This window comes from Caenorhabditis briggsae (assembly GCF_000004555.2).
Source record: "Caenorhabditis briggsae complete genome, chrII, whole genome shotgun sequence".
In the NCBI taxonomy this organism is placed as follows: Eukaryota; Metazoa; Nematoda; class Chromadorea; order Rhabditida; family Rhabditidae; genus Caenorhabditis; species Caenorhabditis briggsae.
In genome coordinates, this window is record NC_013486.2 from 14,106,355 (window position 1) to 14,124,070 (window position 17,716).

The window sequence follows — 17,716 nt, forward strand, 5'->3', positions numbered from 1 at the left end:
CGAGCAAAAAAATGTTAAAAGTTTGAATTCGCGCGCTTTTACTCACCGGGCGGCCTAGAAAAAACCTCGTCCCTAAGGGCTTTCATCGTATTTTTCGATGTGTATTTCTCGATGAAGGAATTTTTTTTGAATTTTTTCTTTATTTTTATGTCAATCTACATGCATTTCTGCACATTTTGATGCAATACAAAATTTCACCGTACACCACCTTTAAGCTCAAAAATCCAAGGTCCCACCTTTTTTCAGGGGGATTTGTGGTGTCGAAAAAGTTGGTCCCTGATGGTGATGCTCAGATGGACGAGAGCGTTACTGGGGCGGTAATATCACAGGGACCGTCTTCATCTACCGTAGCTGACCAGGCACCGAATAATGAAACTGCTGGATCCAGCTGTCGAAGCAAATTGGAACAGAGCGGTTAGTGTGCGTAGTTGGCTGTCATTTTTGAGCCAGTTTATCTCTATTCCTGTAAAAGATATAAAAAACTGTCAACAAATAAAACGTTGGTGATATTATGATAAACATTTTGTTAGTGGACCAATTTTTGATATTACTTACAGGAACCGAGATAATTGAGTTCAAACATTCTATGATTTTTTTATTTCCTTTAAAACTTTGAAAATCAAAAAAAAAAGTTCCAGAATCAAGTGTCCCTCCTCCAGATGAAACCAATGACTCCACGATTAACATGACGTCGATCTCTGCTGAGAACGTGCCAGGCGCTTCTGGAACCATTAGAGAATCTCCTCTGCTCCATAAGATCCTAACGGACCCATCACCCAGTAAGTGGATTTTCATGTATCTCGGTTCCTCTAAAAGATATCATAAAGTAGTCAACTGATAAAACATTACAGATATTATGATAAATATTTTATCAGTTGACCACTTTTCAAGGTTTCTCATAGGAACCAAGATATATGTCCTTTTTTAGGACATATTGTTTTTAAGAATTTGATTACCCTTTTTTTGGAACTATCAACTTTGAGCTCAATTATTTCGATTTCTTTAGGAAATATCAGAAGTTGGTACACTGGTAAAACCTTTTTTATAATATGATTCGCATTTTATCAGTTGACCACTTTTTGATATCTCTCATAGAAACCGAGATGATTGAGCTCAAAGTTAACGTATTCTGTAGGCTTTTGTTAGAGCGAGTACAGTAATCCTAATTTTCTTTTTCCATCTCCTTCTACACCAAAATCCATGACTCCAGAAGTTCAGTGTAATGGAGTTCAAGGTCAGGCTCAGCATTCAGCTCTGCCAGCAGTTCCGCCAGCGGATGTCACGTCTTCACCTGGTCCAGCTGGCTCAAGTGAGCCAGCTGATCTTGCCCCTCCTCCAGCTCCAAGCGATGTGAAACATACTTCATCCGCTCTAATTGATGGTAAGGAACTAGTGCTAGCAGAGCGCACTTGATTTTTGTCTATTTTTTTGTAATTTTCAAAAATTTGTGCAGTAGAGCGCGTTATAAAAATACCTATCAAAGTTAGAGCATTTTCAGACCACCCACTTGACCGAGACGCAGCGAACGCTCTGATAGAGTTGAGTGGTGAGTAGGCCTTGTTCAACTTTAAGCACAATTATCTCACTTCTTTTGAAAGATATCAAAAAGTGGTCAACTGATAAAATGTTAACCATGATATCACTAACATTCTATCAGCTGTCAAAATCTTGATAGCTTTTATGGAAGTCGAGATAATTGAGCTTGTTTGGGCTTCTATTAGAGCATATACCGAATATTAAATTTGAGCTTAATTATCTCAGTTCCCATAAAAGATATCAAAAAGTAGTCAACTGATAAAATGTTTATCATTTTTTCAGCTACATTTTATCAGTTGTCAGAGACCAAGACGCCCAAAAAAGGAAAAGGAAGGCCCAGTCGGAAAACACCACTTCCAGTGGATGGGGATGGTATTGGTTCGAAAAGACCAAAAAGAAATTGTGAGTACGTCAGAATTGACGACAAACTGCACAGATTTTTTGAATTTTTGATGTAATACTTCAGAATTGACGACAAAACGCACAGGTTTATCGAATTTTTGATGTATAACGTCAGAGTTGACGACAAAATGCACAGATTTTCGAATTTTTGGGTAACACGCCAGAATTGACGACAAAATGCACAGTTTTTTGAATTTTTGATGTAATACGTCAGAATTGACGACAAAATGCACAGATTTATCGAATTTTCGGGTGAACCGCCAGAATTTCCGACAAAATGTACAGATTTTTTGAATTTTCGGGTGAAACGCCAGAATTGACGACAAAATGCAGATTTTTGAATTTTTGGAGTAATACGTCAGAATTGACGACAAAATGCACAGATTTTTTGAATTTTTTTTCAAAATTTTGATGTTTTTTTACAGAAAAAATCAACGCCAAATCAGCTTCGATTTTCGGGATTTTTGGCTCCAATTTTCGGCTTTTTCTGAACTTATTGATTTTTTTATAGATTCCTTCTCCGGGATTTTCTGTCTTTCTTGTCTTTTTTAGATCAATTTTGTTCCACGAATTTCGGAATTTTTCATTTTTAAGCTTATTTTTTCCCATGTCTTTCTCTAAATAATAGTTCAAAAATCTCAAATTTTCCGCTTTTTTTCGTTAAATTTTGTTATTTTTACTATTTTTAGCTTTCCAATATCTTTCGGAAATTTGAAAATTTCCTAAAAAACGTCTGAAAATCGCTCGTTTCAGCCAAAAATTGCAAAATTGGCTTTAAAACTATTTCGAAATTCCAAATTCCACGGTGAGTTTTTACTATATATTCTTCATAAAATTTACTAAAAATTTATGGAACAGAAAAAAAAGTTATGGACTAGAATTCGAGAAAAAAATTCCAAAGTTGAAGCAGCGGTAGTGAAAATTCACCGTGAAATTAGCGCTTCTCGTTCAGTGGAGCGCGTTTCCTCCCTTCTGCGTCTCCACATTTCACACACTCTCTAAGCTCGGTCGGCGGGCAACAAATCCATTTTTTTCGCTGTTTTTCAGCTGAAAATTCGCTAAAAATGCTATTTTTCGATGTTTTTCTCCAGAATCACAACCAAATTTATTGATTTTTCTGCTTATGCTACCAATCAAAAAATATAACAGGATATGGGTTGAAGAAGGGGTACGGGACAGAAAAAAAAACGGAAAAAATGACACGGAGACAGAAAAACAAGACGCACCAGTCCATATAAATATAGCAATTTTTGGGAGATGGGGGGATCTATAAAAGAGGGGCGGGGCTTAATAAACTAACAAAGAAAAACGTCAAAGATGCGATAGAAAAGAGGGGGAAACGGGGGAAAAAGGGGCGGGGCTTAAATAATAAATTACTAGAAACTTCCGGAACAAAAAATTATGAAAAATGAGACAAGATATTTGATTTTTTTGGGAAAAAAAGGTGAACAGAAAAATGGAGAAAAATCGATTTTTAGCCTAATTTCCAGATGGTGGTGGTCCCTGCTTGCCTCCCTGCCAATAATTGTTCCATTGCTGCATTAGCTGCGGATTGTTATAGTATTGGGCGTAGTATTGCCAATATTGGCTGTTGCCTCCAGCTGGTGGTGGTCCTCCTGGCGGTGGTGGTGGTCCATTGAACGGCGGAAAAGGGGCAGAGCCTCCTCCTGAGCCACCACCGGACGGTCCGTCGCCACGACCGTAACCGTATCCATAGCTCGAGCGAGAGTTGCCACCGCCTTCGTTCGATTTGCTAGCGCTGGACTAAAAATTCGTAAAATTGAATTTGAAGCGATCGACCACCAACCAAGCTGACCGACCGACCGCTGATCAAAGCCGACCGACCGTCGATCAAAGCTTATCGACCGCCGACTAAGCTGACCGCCAGCCAATAGGGCCGACCGCCGACTAAGCTAACCGACCGCCAGCCAATCTGACCGACCGCCTACTAGGCTAACTGACCGCCGACCAAACTAATCGACGGGCGACCAAGAATTCGGTCGGCGGTCGGTCGGCGGTCGAAAATTTTAAAGCCATTTTTTCGAATTTTTTCGGTTTTAAGGCTCCTTTTCAAGGCTTTCTAGCTTAAAATAAGCCATTTTCTGGCTAAAATGACCAATTTTAAAGCATTTTTCGGCCTAAAAAAACGCCAAAAAGAAGTTCCTACCTCTCCACTCTTCCCCCAACTACATCTGACTTGTTGCCCTTGAATCTCCGCATTGTTCATCTGGACGATGGCTCGAGCGGCCGCCTCTTTTTGCTCGAATTTCACGAACGCGTAGCCTTGAACTTTGAACATTCGAACCTCGTTGATTGGTCCGAAGCGGTCGAACGCGCGGCGGATTTCGTCTTCTGGAAAATGGGAAAATTAGTGTAGTTTTGACCAATTTGAGCCTGTTTTCAGTGCTTTTTGGGCCACTCACAGCTGACCCGGCCGACCGACCGCCGACCAAACTGACCGACCGACCGTAGACCAGACTGACTGATCGCCGACCTATCTGGCCGACTGAGCTAACCTAACGCCAACCAAGCCGACCGAACGTCAATCAATCTCGGTCGGACTGATCCGCGGTCGGGCAGCTTGATTGGTGGCCGATCGGCGGTCGGCCAGATTGGTCGGCGGTCGGTAGGATTGATTCTGAACGCTTACCAGTGAGCTGATTGATCTGTCCAACGTAGACCGAGGTGTTATCCGCTGACGTCTGATTATAGATCTCATCGAACGTCTTCTCATAGTGTCTGCGCTCTCCTCGTTCCCCACGATCTCTTCTCTCTCCACCTCCTTCCTCCTCCGGCTTCCGAGTCGCCCAATTTGTCCGGATGGTCCGTCTACCCAACCATTGTCCATTCATCTGCTCGATGGCTCTCTCGGCATCCTCTCTTCTCGGATACGAAACGAATCCATAGCCTTTTGCCTTGTTTGTGGCCGTATCTCTGATAATTTTAGCTTCGGAGACGTCTCCAAAGGCTAGGAATGCCTCACGAAGCTTCGTAGAGTCCACTTCTGATGAGAGATCGCCGACGAAGACGTGGAAGTGACGAGAGGTCTCTTGCTTTCGGGAGTCGCCTGGTTGGCTGGCGTCCACTGCCCAATTCACACGCATCTCCTGGAACAAAATGACCATTTACAGAGATTTATGGACCAGTTTAAGTCAATTTAGGTCAATTTTTAGTGATTTTTAGACTAATTCTAGGCTAAAATAGGCCAATTTTTAGGAATTTACTACTTAGAAAACACAGAAATTAGTCTAAATTAGTCCAGAAATCAATGAAAATTGGTGGTTTTTGAACCAATTTTTGCACATTTCAAGCCAATTTTCAGAGTTTTTGGACCAATTTGTGCCGTTTTTTTTAGCAAATTTTCGACCGATTTTCGACCAAAATAGGCCAATTTTTGATGATTTCTGGAGCAATTTGAAGCAATTTGAAGCAATTTTAGACCAATTTTTAGTGATTTTTTTGACCAATTGCAGGCTAAAATAGTCTGTTTTCCGGTTACTTTTGGACCATTTTTTACCAATTTAAGGCTAAAATATGCCGATTTATAGTGATTTTTGGCTCCTGAAATTGATCCAAAAATGATGAAAATCGTCTATAAACGCTTTTTTAAGCAATTTTAGGCTAAAGTAGGTCAATTTTTAGTGATTTTTGGATCAATTTTAGCCAATTTAGTCACATTTTTAGAGGTTTTGGGACAATTTAAGCTAATCTAGACTGGTTTTTATGGATTTTAAACCAATTTTAGACTAGAATATGCTAATTTTCAGTGATTTTTTGACCATTTTAGCTAATTTAGGTCAATTTTCAGTGATTTTTGAACTAATTTTAAGCTAAAGGGTCAATTTTGGACCAAATTATGCTAATTTTCAATGCATTTTGACCAATTTTTTTGTAATTTTCGGGTTGAGCGATTTTAAGGCTAAATGAGGCCCGCTACTAGTCATTTGTAAGCCAAATTTTCACTTTTTTGAGCGCTTTTCATCCAATTTTTACGATTTTTTTCCAAAATTCAACATTCCCGCTTACCCTATCCAAAAGACTGCGACCGTTCATTGCCTGAAGCGCCTGTCCAGCCTGGTTATGATCGCCGAATTCGATGAAGGCGAACGGATCGTTCATGCCCTGGAAATTCAAAAATTTAGGAAAAATTTGAATTTTTCGAGAATTTTCGCCTACATCGAAGCACACTTTGGCCTTGGTCACAGCTCCAATCTGGTTGAAGAGTGTCGCCAGAAACTCGTCGGTGATCGCCGGGTCCAGATTTCCCACAAAGCTAAAATTTAAAAATTTTCGAAAAAAAAATTATTTTTTGAATTTTTAAAAGAAAAAAATGCTCACAGCGTTCTCGGATCCTCGGAGCCCGACGCGAGATAGTAGCCTTCCCGTTCGGCGAACCGCGCATGGACCCGAGGGTTGTAGCCCGAACTATCGTCGTTTTGATAGAAATTCGACATTTTTTGGCTGAAAAACTGACTACAAAAAATGAGCGAAAACGAGCGATTTTAAGCGAAAAACAAATTTGAAAATTCGAAACAATTGGATTTTTTGAGTTTTTTTCACACAAATTTTTCACTGAAATCGATCAAAATATGTTTTAAGCCATGAAATTTGCGTTTTTTCAGCATTTTTCACATATTTTCGCAATATTTCCAGCAAATTCTGGCCTAATTACTCATTTTAAACTTCGAAAATCGTTCAAAAACCGCAAAAAATTCCAATTTCTCAATGGAGCGCACTTGCACACCACCTGTCACATTGCATTGATTTCGCGATGCGTCATGCATAAAAATGGCGATTTCAATCGGTTTTTCTCGATTTTTCTGGTTTTTTCATGGTTTTAGGGAGAAAATAGCTAATTTTTCACCTAAAAATCGTCTATTTCGAGTGATTTTTCATCGAAAATGACCCGAAAATCGATTTTTCGAAAATAACAAAAAAAATTATGAAATTTCGCTGACTCACCCTAATTTTTCAGCCATGGACTTTCTCTTCGGTCGCCGCAAGACACCCGCCGAGCTTCTCCGTCAGAATCAACGGGCGCTGAATAAGGTTTTTTTGAATTTCCCGCCAAAATTTTCAAAAAAATCCAAATTTTCAGGCAATTCGAGAACTGGACCGCGAGAGAGCCCGTATGGAAGCGCAGGAGAAGAAGATTATTGCTGATATCAAGAATATGGCCAAGAAAAATCAGATGGTACCTGGATTTTTGGATTTTCGGGCGGGAATTTGAATTTTTTGAATTTTGCAGGATTCTGTAAAAGTGATGGCTAAGGACCTGGTTCGAACTCGACGATATGTCAAGAAATTCATAATGATGAAGGCGAATATTCAGGTGAATCTCGAAATGTTTCGAAAAATATGCTAAACCTGACGATAAAGTGCACGAATTTCTGAAAATTTGGGTTATACACCAAAATTGACGACAAAGTGCACGAATTTCTGAAATTTCGGGTTATACATCAAAATTGACGACAAAATGCACAGAATTTCGAAATTTTTGACAAATACACCATATTTGACGACAAAATGCACGGAAATCGAAATTTTCAAAAAACATCAAAAATGACGACTAAATGCACACAAAATCAGAAATTTCGAAAAATACGCTAAATTTGACGACAAAGTGCACAAAATTCGAAAAGAAACATCAGAATTGACGACAGAATGCGCAGAAATTGAAATTTTCGATAAATACACCATATTTGACGATAAAATGCACAAAATTTTCAAAAAAAAACGAAATTGACGACAAAATGCAAAGAAATGGAGGTTTTCGAAAAATATGCTAATGTACAATCTGTCGAAATTTCGGCTGAAAAACGCAATTTTACCTCTTAAAAATGCAAAAAATTAGCGTTAAAGTCGATTCAGGGCTTCCAGACAGTTTCTAAACTCCAAAGTCCAATTTTAGTATAAAAAACACTAATTTTCATGATTTTGAGCGTTTTTCACAATGAAATTTGGGATTTTCAGCCAATTTTACCCCAAAAATCTACTTTTCTGAGCTTTTGAACTGAAATTTCCGAAAAATGCATCAAAATCGACGACAAAGTGCACAGAAATTGAAAAATTCAAATAATTTGACGGCAAAATGCACAGAAATTCACAATTTTTTGAAAAATACATCGAAATTGACGACAAAGTGCACAACTTTCTAAAATTTTGGGTTATACATCAAAATTGACGAAAGAATGCACCGAATTTCGAATTTTTGAGTGAAACATCATATTTGACGACAAAATGCACAGAAATTGAAATTTTTAATAAAACACCAAAATTGACGACAAAATGCACAGAAATGATTTGCAGGCGGTCTCTCTGAAAGTGCAGACTCTAAAGTCTCAAGATGCGATGGCCTCAGCGATGAAAGGAGTCACAAAGGCGATGCAATCGATGAATCGTCAACTAAACCTGCCGCAAATTCAAAAAATCATGATGGAATTCGAAAAACAGAGTGAGATCATGGATATGAAAGAGGAGGTGATGGGTGATGCGATTGACGATGCACTTGGAGACGCAGGCGATGAGGAAGAGAGTGATCAGATCGTCAATCAGGTGAGAATTCTGAGTTTGGCGGGCAAAGAGGACACCAAAACACCAAACTTTACGACAAATTTCAAAAACTACCGTACCTCTCTTTTTCCGGATTATTGTATAGAATATGAACCGTAGAAGATGGACTCCTGGAAAAAATAATTTTTGAGGATTACTGTAGCTACAGTACTCTCACTTCTCTCTTTTGTAGTCCTTATCACTTGGCGTCTTGGAAATTCCTCGGGTATACTGTAGTTCAGGCGTCCCCTCTGACCTGAAATATTTTTTACTGGATTACTGTAGTTTTGGCCTACTTTTGGAAATTTCCAGATTTTTCAGTAATTTCAGATCGATAAGAGGATCTTGCCGATGGATTGGATTTGTTTGCATGAGCTCTAATAATTTTTGGGTTACTGTAGAAAAATTCCAGGGTTACTGTACCTCTCATTTTCCGGGCTAATGTATGGGATATGGACGTTTTTAGGGCCTACTGTAGGATTACTGTACCGCTCTGTTTTGTCACTTAGAGTTTTGGAAACTCCTCGGGTATACGGTAGATCCTTGACATTTCGGTTCTCTGGGAATCTACCGTAATCCAGCTCCTCTGGACTTTGACGTTTTTCAATGGGTCTGAAAAATGTAGGTTACTGTAGAACTACAAGACTAGTTTTGAATTTGCGCGTCAAGTATAGGGCATTTGCACCGATTTTCGATATTTTGGTTAAAACATCAGAATTGACAACAAAATGCACATTTTCCAACTTTTTTTGTAAAACTTCAGAATTTACGACAAAATGCACAGCTTTTCGAATTTTTGGGTAAAACCGCTCAAAAACTATTGTAGCTCGGATTTAGGCTACTGTAGTTCATCTTGGATTACTGTAGCTCACCTATTTTGTTGTCCATGGGCTACCGTAACCGGAATCCTGACTTCTGATGGACTTCTGAAACCAAAATTTGAGATAAATTCAGTAAATTCTCAATAGAGCGCATTTGCATACCTTTCCGACTTTTGAGATGAAGCGTGAGATGAAATGAAACTTGGCGATCGCTCGGATTGTCTGAAATTGTCTTTTTTCCAAAAATTTGAGGATTACTGTAGCTACCTCTTCACTTTGTACTCTTGAACACTGGGTGTCTTGGAAAGTTTTCTGAAATTTCTGAATTTTTGGAAATCTACAGTATCCCTACAGTAACCTGGTGAATTGAAGTTCTGGGGTTTCCTGGCGACGAGGGTGGGATGGGACCGCAGATGGAACTCGTCGGGTGTAGTCGCTGAAAATTGAGAGCTACAGTAATCCAGAAGAGAGATACAGTATCCTGTGGTCGAGCTACAGTAGCTCCTGCTTTGGGTTTGGCGCTTTTAGAGCTTTTAGACGATTTTTTAGCTAAAAAACACGATTTTGATCTCCCCAACCCTGATTCTAGGCTGCAAAACCCATAAACCCCCCATTTTTCACTCTAAAATTCAAGGTTTCCAGATAATTTCACCCTAAAAATCAATATTTCCAGGTTCTCGACGAGTTGGGCATACAAATGGGCGAAGAAATGGCCGGGCTTCCGTCGGCGGCCGGTGGACTCAACGCTGGTGGTGAAAAGGTACGTTTTAGAGCCTGAAAAGCCATTTTTCACTCTCTAAAACCTCAAACAATCGCTTAATTACCCTTAATTACCCCTAATTATCCTGGTTACAGGTTAGTGGGCGTCAAGCGGTCGCTGCTGGCGGCGGTGGCGGTCATTCCGCTGGTGGAAACGAGGTCGACGACGATCTCCAAGCTCGTTTGGACCAATTGAGACGGGAGTAATTATCTCGGAGATAATTGCCTAATTAAGATTTCTAACTCGAAAATTCCCCATTTTTATCGCTTTTTTCCGCTCCTAATTATCCCAAAATTGGTCCTTTTTTGTGTAAATTCTGTGTATTTTTTTCTCTTTTCCCCCTCTCATTTTTCTATACTCTCTCGCCATATACTTTTTCTATGTGAATGCTATATAAAATGACACGTGGCAAGCAATTATTTTCAATTGATGTGCATTTTGTCTTCAGACGTGGTGCATTACACGAGAATTCGAAAATCGGTGCATTTTGTCGTCGATTCTAGCGTTTCACCCGAAAATTCGATAAATCTGTGCGTTTAGTCGTCGATTCTGGCGTATCACCCGCAAATTCGAAAAATCTGTGCATTTTGTCGTCAATTCTGGTGTTTTAGTTCAAAATTCTAATTTCTGTGCATTTTGTCGTCAAATATGGCGTATAACACAAAAGTGGCAAGCAAATGGTTTATTTTGAGGGCCCTGAAGCTATTTTTTAAAGCAAAAATTATCAAAAATCAGAAAAAAAATTCCAGAAAATTCCAGAATTTTCAGACGAATTTCAGACAGTCGTCGTGGTTGGAAAGAAGCGGCGAATCGTCTCGTCTCTCTCGTATCTCTCCTTTATGTGCACTATTTCTTCGTAGGGAGCGCTATGGGTGGTCTGGAAAACAAAAAGTTAGATCTGCAGGGTTTTGGGTTACTGTACCTTGTCGGAAGCGCTCGGAGGATTACGTGGTTTCGATGGGGATTGGGTTCTGAGAGATTTTTGGGGATTACTGTAGTTTTGGATACTGTACTTACCGTCCTGATGGGACGCGTTTCGGAGAATGTCCGCTTCGATTTTGAGCTTTTTGGTAGGCTCTGAAATTGTAAATTTGGGTTACTGTAGTTTAAATTTCTGTGCATTTCGCCAAAAATGTGCATTTTGTCTTCAATTCTGACGTATTACTCGGACATTTAAATTTCTGTGCGATTTGTCGTGAAATATGATGCATTTTTTCAGAAATGTGCATTTCGTCGTCATTTGTGGTGTATTAGTTCAAAAATTCAGTTTCTGCCGTAGGATTCGGTGCAAAATTCGAGAATTTGTGCATTTTTTCGTAAAATCTGGTGTTTTGGCATTCGGTACCAAAACACCAAATTTCACGACAAATTTCAAAAACTAACGTACCTCTCTTTTTCCGGATTATTGTATGGAATATGAACCGTAGAAGATGGACTCCTGGAAAAATTAATTTTTGAGGATTACTGTAGCTACAGTACTCTCACTTCTCTCTTTTGTAGTCCTTATCACTTGGCGTCTTGGAAATTCCTCGGGTATACTGTAGTTCAGGCGTCCCCTCTGACCTGAAATATTTTTTACTGGATTACTGTAGTCTTGGGTTACTGTACCTTTGGAAATTTCCAGATTTTTCAGTAATTTCAGATCGATAAGAGGATCTTGCCGATGGATTGGATTTGGTTGCATGAGCTCTAGAAAAACATCTGTTGGGTTACTGTAGAAAAATTCCTAGGTTACTGTACCTCTCCTTCTCCGTGCTATTGTATGGAATGTGGACGTTTTTAGGGTCTACTGTAGGATTACTGTACCGCTCTGTTTTGTCACTTGGAGTTTTGGAAACTCCTCGGGTATACGGTAGATCCTTGACATTTCGGTTCTCTGGGAATCTACCGTAATCCAGCTCCTCTGGACTTTGACGTTTTTCAATGGGTCTGAAAAATGTAGGTTACTGTAGAACTACAAGACTAGTTTTGAATTTGCGCGTCAAATATAACGCATTTGAACCGAATTTCGAATTTATGGCTACAACTTCAGAACTTACGACAAAATGCACAGATTTTCGAATTTTTGGGTAAAACCGCTCAATAACTATTGTAGCTCGGATTTAGGCTACTGTAGTCCATCCTGGATTACTGTAGCTCACCTATTTTGTTGTCCATGGGCTACCGTAACCGGAATCCTGACTTCTGATGGACTTCTGAAACCAAAACTTGAGATATTTTCAAAAATTCTCAATAGAGCGCATTTGCATACCTTTCCGACTTTTGGGATGGAGCGTGAGATGAAATGAAACTTGGCGATCGCTCGGATTGTCTGAAATTGTCTTTTTTCCAAAAATTTGAGGATTACTGTAGCTACCTCTTCACTTTGTACTCTTGAACACTGGGTGTCTTGGAAAGTTTTCTGAAATTTCTAAATTTTTGGAAATCTACAGTATCCCTACAGTAACCTGGTGAACTGAAGTTCTGGAGTTTCCTGGCGACGAGGGTGGGATGGCACCACGGATGGAACTCGTCGGGGGTAGTCGCTGGAAATTGAGAGCTACAGTAATCCATACTCAACTACAGTAAGCTATGCTCACCTACAGTAACCTACAGTGACCTATTAACTAGATACAGTAACTCATATCTAACTACAGTACTGAACAGACTGCCTACCACTTCCCACTGGATCTGTTTGAGTACAGTAACAGTACAGTACCCCTTATCAATGGATCTACAGTAATCTACAGTATCCCACACTAAACTACAGTAACCCATAGTAAACTACAAAAATCTCTAATCATGCTTCAGTAATCCATATCTAGCTACAGTATGGCCGAGAACTACAGTATCCCCTACAATACCTCTTATCAATGGATCCACGTGTCTCCGGAATTCGGGTTACTGTAGAATTTGTCATTTTTGGGAAAATCTCATCCATATTTATTGATACAGTATCCCCGGAATTTACTGGAATCGATCGCTCGGTGATGGTTTTGGAGGCGGAGCTGGAAATTGCATAGGTACAGTAACCCAGAATTTTTTCGAATTTGCGCGTCAAATAAGATGTTTTGTCCTAACTTTGGGTTTCGAGGTCATCACTTAATTTCTAGGTCAAGACCTTTTTTGAATGATATTTCAAAATTGCGCGTCAAATATGACGCATCCGCATTTTTGTGCAAGATGCCAGAATTGACGACAAAATGCACAGCTTTTCGAATTTTCACATAATACACCGAGTTTGTCGACGAAATTCACAGAAACCGGAATTTTCGGGTAATGCATCATATTTGACGACAAAAATGCACAAAAATCGAAATGACGTCATATTCGACGACAAAATTCACAGATTTTTGAATAAATGGGTAGTACATCAGAATTGACGACAAAATGCACAAAATTGAAACTAATACGCCAGAGTTGACGAAAAAATGCACCGTTTTTTGAGAAGTACGCCAGAACTGACGACAAAATGCACAGAAAACGAAATTTTGATAGAAACACCACATTTGACAGCAAATTGCACAGAAGTCGGAATTTTTGGACAAACGCATCATATTTGACGACAAAATGCACAAAAACTGAAAATTTTGGAAAAATACGCCAGAAATGACGACGAAATGCACAGATTTTTGAATAAATGGGTAGTACATCAGAATTGACGACAAAATGCACAAAATTGAAACTAATACGCCAGAGTTGACGACAAAATGCACCGTTTTTTGAGAAGTACGCCAGAACTGACGACAAAATGCACAGAAAACGAAATTTTGATAGAAACACCACATTTGACAGCAAATTGCACAGAAGTCGGAATTTGTGGACAAACGCATCATATTTGACGACAAAATGCACAAAAACTGAAAATTTTGGAAAAATACGCCAGAAATGACGACGAAATGCACAGATTTTTGAATTATTGGGTAGTACACCATATTTGACGAGCAAATGCACAATTTTTGCAACTCACCGCCTAGTGGAATGCTCCGAGATTCTCGATTGTCGTGCCGATTGGCTCCTATTTAAAGGCACAGTCAGAATTTCGTGTTCCTTTCTCAAAATCGAAGTACTCGTCGGAATTCGTCGATAATTTTGGGACATTTCTTGAGGATTTTCAGTAGAAACTTCTGGATGAAATGATGGATTTGACGACGAATTCGCCGATAATATAGTTGCCGATCTCGATGGGCGGAGCTTATAACTGCAAGAAAAAAGAAAAAGAAATTAGAAAAAAAACATTTTTAGTCAACAAAAAAAAGGATATGACTCACATGTCTTCGTGTTTTTCAATTTCAATTTCGTCCAATTTGTATGTTGCCTCGACTGGTGGATGAGGAGGTGTGAAGTAGACCTGGAAGAGGAAATTGGTGGCCTAGAATCCGACAAGTTGAAAAATTGGGTCATTAAAATTTCAGCCAAAACTACAGTAATCCAAACAAACATAGAGGTACAGTAATCCTACAGTATTCCCTCAAGGCGTCTCCAATCTGTAACCATTGAAAAACGTCAAAATCCCGAGGAGCAGGATTACGGTAGATTCCCAGAGAACCGGAGGATCTACCGTATACCCGAGGAGTTTCCAGAACTTCAAATGACAAAACAAAGCGGTACAGTAATCCTACAGTAGCCCCTAAAAACGTCCATATTCCATACAATAGCCCGGAAAAGGAGAGGTACAGTAACCCAAAAAAAAATTTTCAGAGCTCATGCAACCAAATCCGATCAATCAGCTAGATCCTCTTATAGATCGGAAATTACTGCGAAATCTGGAAATTTCCAAAAGTAGGTCAAATCTACAGTAACCCAAAAAATTCTTCAGGTCAGAGGGAACGCCTGAACTACAGTACCCCCGAGGAATTTCCAAGATCCCAAGCGATAAGGACTACAAAAAAGAAAAGTGAGAACTACTGTAGCTACAGTATTCCTCAAAAAAATTTTTCCAGGAGCCTATCTTCTACTGTTCATGTTCCATACAGTAATCCGGAAAAGGAGAGGTACGGTAGTTTTTGAAATTTGTCGTAAGATTTGGTGTTTTGGTACCAAGTGCCAAAACACCAGATTTTACGAAAAAAAAGCACAGAAATCGAATTTTCGAAATAGTACATCAAACTTGACGACAAAATGCACAGATTTTCGAATTTTTGAATAATAGGTTAGAATGGTTAACTTTAGTTGAGCTAAAGGTTACTGTAGGAAGCTTTAGAATACTGTAGATTACTGTAAGTTATGGCAGATGTTTCTTCTTTTTACGGGACTACTGTAGATTACTGTAGATTATTGTAAAATACACAGATTTTCGATTTTTTGGGTAATACGCCAGAAATGACGACAAAATGCACAACTATTTGAATTTTAGATCAATACATCAAATTTGACGACAAAATGCACCAGAACTCACATTAATTTTCAGTTTATCACAATTCTTTCGATCCCTCAACTCTTCACTTCCCGGCGTATACGGTCTTCCGGTTGTGGAATCCACGTAGACGTCGTGAGAATACACGTAGCGTTTGCCGACGTCTTCTGGAAGATTCTGATGACGTCTGACGTCTTCTGGCCGATTCTGAATTTCAGAAGACGTCTTTTGGAACGATTCTGAAGACTCTGACGACGATGAGTCGATGTGACGAAGATTGTTATTGACGTGGCATTCTGAATCCTTGAATTCAGAACTTCTGGATTCAGAAGACGTTGTTATCAGATTTCTATTCTCCTTATCCTTCTGCATCCTAACGTATTCTTCATACATCGGCAAGGGCTTCTGGAATTCAGAAGTCGTCAGAGGGATTCCGTAACGTGGCGTATTCTTCTCGGGAGTCGGTGGAATTACGTGAAGAATTGGGGCTTTTGGAACGTCTTCTTGCCGGATAAGGACATCTGGACTCACAGAGCGACGTGTGAATTTCTGAAAATTTTGGTTTTCTAGGCCATTTTTCATATTTTTCAAGGCCACCTCGTTGACTTCGTGATAGTCGTAAACCTCGGTCATGATATCCGTAAACTGTGCAGATGGGACACGAACAATTGGGAAGTTTTCGGTGGTCCATGTGTTCCCGCGGCTGAAAATTATGATTGTAAATTCTTATCACCCCCTTAACTTCATGACGCGGCTACGCGCCGCGCGCCGCACCCTTCTCTACGCCCTTCGCCCCTTTTCCTAATGCAGCACGAGTGGCGCAGGCGGCAAGGCGCATGTCCCGTAGGCGTGCGCGCGCAAGTTCAACGCCCCTCCCCGCCGTTTCCTTTTTTTCTTTTTTAACTCTCACCTCCTTATCAATGGGGGTGTATAGGTTCGCTCTGGATCCATCCTTGGAGCTCTTGGCTCCTCGCGAAGGATTTGAATCACTTCTGGAGGGTATTCAGATGCAGGAGCAATGGGACGGTGAGTGATTTCTTTGGTGTAGACTTCGGAAATCGCATGGTACGGTTGGTGGAGGTGGGCGGATGAGGAGCGGGAGCCTGGAAGTTTTCAATGTGTGTCTGTGTGTCCCGATTTCTTCACTTACGCCTATCCATTGGGGGATGACCGTAGGATCTTCGAGAATTCATTGGAATTTCTGAAATTTAACAATTTTAGGAGACTAACAGAATCACAGGAATTTCAGAATTCAGAATTTTCAGAATTTCAAAATTTCAGAATTTTAGAATTCAGAATTCAGAATTCCAGAATTTCAGAATTTCAGAGATTCAGAATTTCAGAATTTTATAATTCCAGAATTTCAGAATTCCAGAATTTCAGAGGTTCAGAATTCCGGAATTCCAGAATTCCAGAATTCCAGAATTCAGGAATTTTCAGAACAAAAAAGACCGAAAAAAAAGAGAAAAAGTCTTCAAACATTTTTTGAAAAATAAGAAAAGGGGGAAATACGAAAGGACAGATGACATACAAAGACATAGTAAGAAAAAGGGGAAAAGAAGGATCAAGTTTCGAATTTCATAAAAATTCTTATTCTCTCATGGAATTTTTTTTCTTGGAAATTATTTGTCTTGGGGGGTCTTGAGAAACAAAAAAGTGTACTAAATTTCACTGAATTTCTTGGAATTTTGGATATTTAAAGGTTTCCTGGTCACTAGAAATCACTTGGAAACTCTCCAAGTTGATAACAATGTCTATGAAAAGTCGAAAAAAGTATTCAAAAGGAAAGATCCAGCAGGAGGAATTGAACTCGCAGCCCACCCGCGCCCGATGGACTGGTGGGCACGTGCCTTACCGCCTGCGCCAAGACACCCCAAGTAGTGTTGAGGGCGGCAAGGCCTATAGGAGGGTGCGCATTTTGAAAGGCGACTAGGGGGGGGGGGGTAGGGCGTCGGGGGAGAAATCCAGAAAAGTTAAAAATTTACAGAAGTTTCAAAATTTTATATAAGTACAAATGTAGTTTTAAATGAACACTAATAGCAAATAAGAGGAAAAAGAAGAAGAAGAAGAAGAAATAGGAGAAAAGGGAAGAAAATAAATGGAAACATCCGGGGGGAAAAAGAAGAGATTTGGAAGCTCTCCGGAGTTAAGAAGATCTACTTTTAATTCCCAAAATCTGTAAAGAAGCACACTTCTTATATTGGGGAATTTTTTAATTTGAAAAATATTTTTTTGAATTATATTATTTTTTTTTTGGAAAAAGTCAAAAAATATTTCCATTTTTTTTCTTTAAAGATTGGATTTTTCGGA

General features: G+C 39.5%; 6 protein-coding genes across 6 annotated transcripts in view; 3 read left to right on the plus strand and 3 right to left on the minus strand.

The window, feature by feature from the left end:
• The window catches only part of CBG07902, a gene marked incomplete at both ends in the record, with an annotated part of 3,221 nt that extends 1,232 nt beyond the window's left edge, over window positions 1–1,989 (plus strand). Inside the window, 5 exons of the mRNA XM_045243016.1 lie at window positions 247–414; window positions 639–779; window positions 1,211–1,381; window positions 1,457–1,546; window positions 1,925–1,989. Of these exons, the coding sequence (XP_045093604.1) occupies window positions 247–414; window positions 639–779; window positions 1,211–1,381; window positions 1,457–1,546; window positions 1,925–1,989 (635 nt within the window). The remainder of the gene's footprint in view (window positions 1–246; window positions 415–638; window positions 780–1,210; window positions 1,382–1,456; window positions 1,547–1,924) is intronic.
• A 798-nt stretch (window positions 1,990–2,787) lies between these two features.
• On the plus strand, window positions 2,788–3,350 carry CBG25728 (the record flags this gene model as incomplete). The annotated part of the gene is made up of 2 exons (XM_045243017.1): window positions 2,788–2,884; window positions 3,217–3,350. The coding sequence occupies 2 exons, from the start codon at window positions 2,788–2,790 to the stop codon at window positions 3,348–3,350; spliced, it is 231 nt and encodes a 76-aa protein (XP_045098738.1).
• A 67-nt stretch (window positions 3,351–3,417) lies between these two features.
• Window positions 3,418–6,392, minus strand: Cbr-tiar-2 (the record flags this gene model as incomplete). Its single annotated transcript, XM_002631870.1, has 6 exons — window positions 3,418–3,702; window positions 4,106–4,290; window positions 4,589–5,045; window positions 5,965–6,060; window positions 6,115–6,211; window positions 6,277–6,392. The coding sequence occupies 6 exons, from the start codon at window positions 6,390–6,392 to the stop codon at window positions 3,418–3,420; spliced, it is 1,236 nt and encodes a 411-aa protein (XP_002631916.1).
• Window positions 6,393–6,915: 523 nt separating this feature from the next.
• Cbr-vps-2 lies at window positions 6,916–10,277 on the plus strand (the record flags this gene model as incomplete). The annotated part of the gene is made up of 6 exons (XM_045243018.1): window positions 6,916–6,987; window positions 7,037–7,156; window positions 7,187–7,270; window positions 8,248–8,493; window positions 9,985–10,071; window positions 10,167–10,277. 6 exons carry the CDS (start codon window positions 6,916–6,918, stop codon window positions 10,275–10,277), a joined length of 720 nt encoding a protein of 239 aa, XP_045093605.1.
• Window positions 8,555–9,697, minus strand: CBG07906 (the record flags this gene model as incomplete). The annotated part of the gene is made up of 6 exons (XM_002631872.1): window positions 8,555–8,621; window positions 8,669–8,746; window positions 8,914–9,102; window positions 9,363–9,416; window positions 9,474–9,533; window positions 9,579–9,697. Coding segments are annotated over 6 exons (567 nt in total), but the record flags the coding sequence as incomplete, so codon positions are not given.
• A 569-nt stretch (window positions 10,278–10,846) lies between the features above and the next one.
• The window catches only part of CBG07907, a gene marked incomplete at both ends in the record, with an annotated part of 11,468 nt that continues 4,598 nt past the window's right edge, over window positions 10,847–17,716 (minus strand). Inside the window, 16 exons of the mRNA XM_045243019.1 lie at window positions 10,847–10,948; window positions 10,994–11,148; window positions 11,459–11,509; window positions 11,557–11,760; window positions 11,812–11,819; window positions 11,881–12,000; window positions 12,213–12,382; window positions 12,436–12,472; window positions 12,519–12,596; window positions 12,915–13,058; window positions 14,021–14,251; window positions 14,322–14,422; window positions 15,449–16,109; window positions 16,317–16,509; window positions 16,557–16,607; window positions 17,217–17,335. Coding sequence (XP_045093606.1) covers window positions 10,847–10,948; window positions 10,994–11,148; window positions 11,459–11,509; window positions 11,557–11,760; window positions 11,812–11,819; window positions 11,881–12,000; window positions 12,213–12,382; window positions 12,436–12,472; window positions 12,519–12,596; window positions 12,915–13,058; window positions 14,021–14,251; window positions 14,322–14,422; window positions 15,449–16,109; window positions 16,317–16,509; window positions 16,557–16,607; window positions 17,217–17,335 — 2,425 coding nt within the window. The remainder of the gene's footprint in view (window positions 10,949–10,993; window positions 11,149–11,458; window positions 11,510–11,556; window positions 11,761–11,811; window positions 11,820–11,880; window positions 12,001–12,212; window positions 12,383–12,435; window positions 12,473–12,518; window positions 12,597–12,914; window positions 13,059–14,020; window positions 14,252–14,321; window positions 14,423–15,448; window positions 16,110–16,316; window positions 16,510–16,556; window positions 16,608–17,216; window positions 17,336–17,716) is intronic.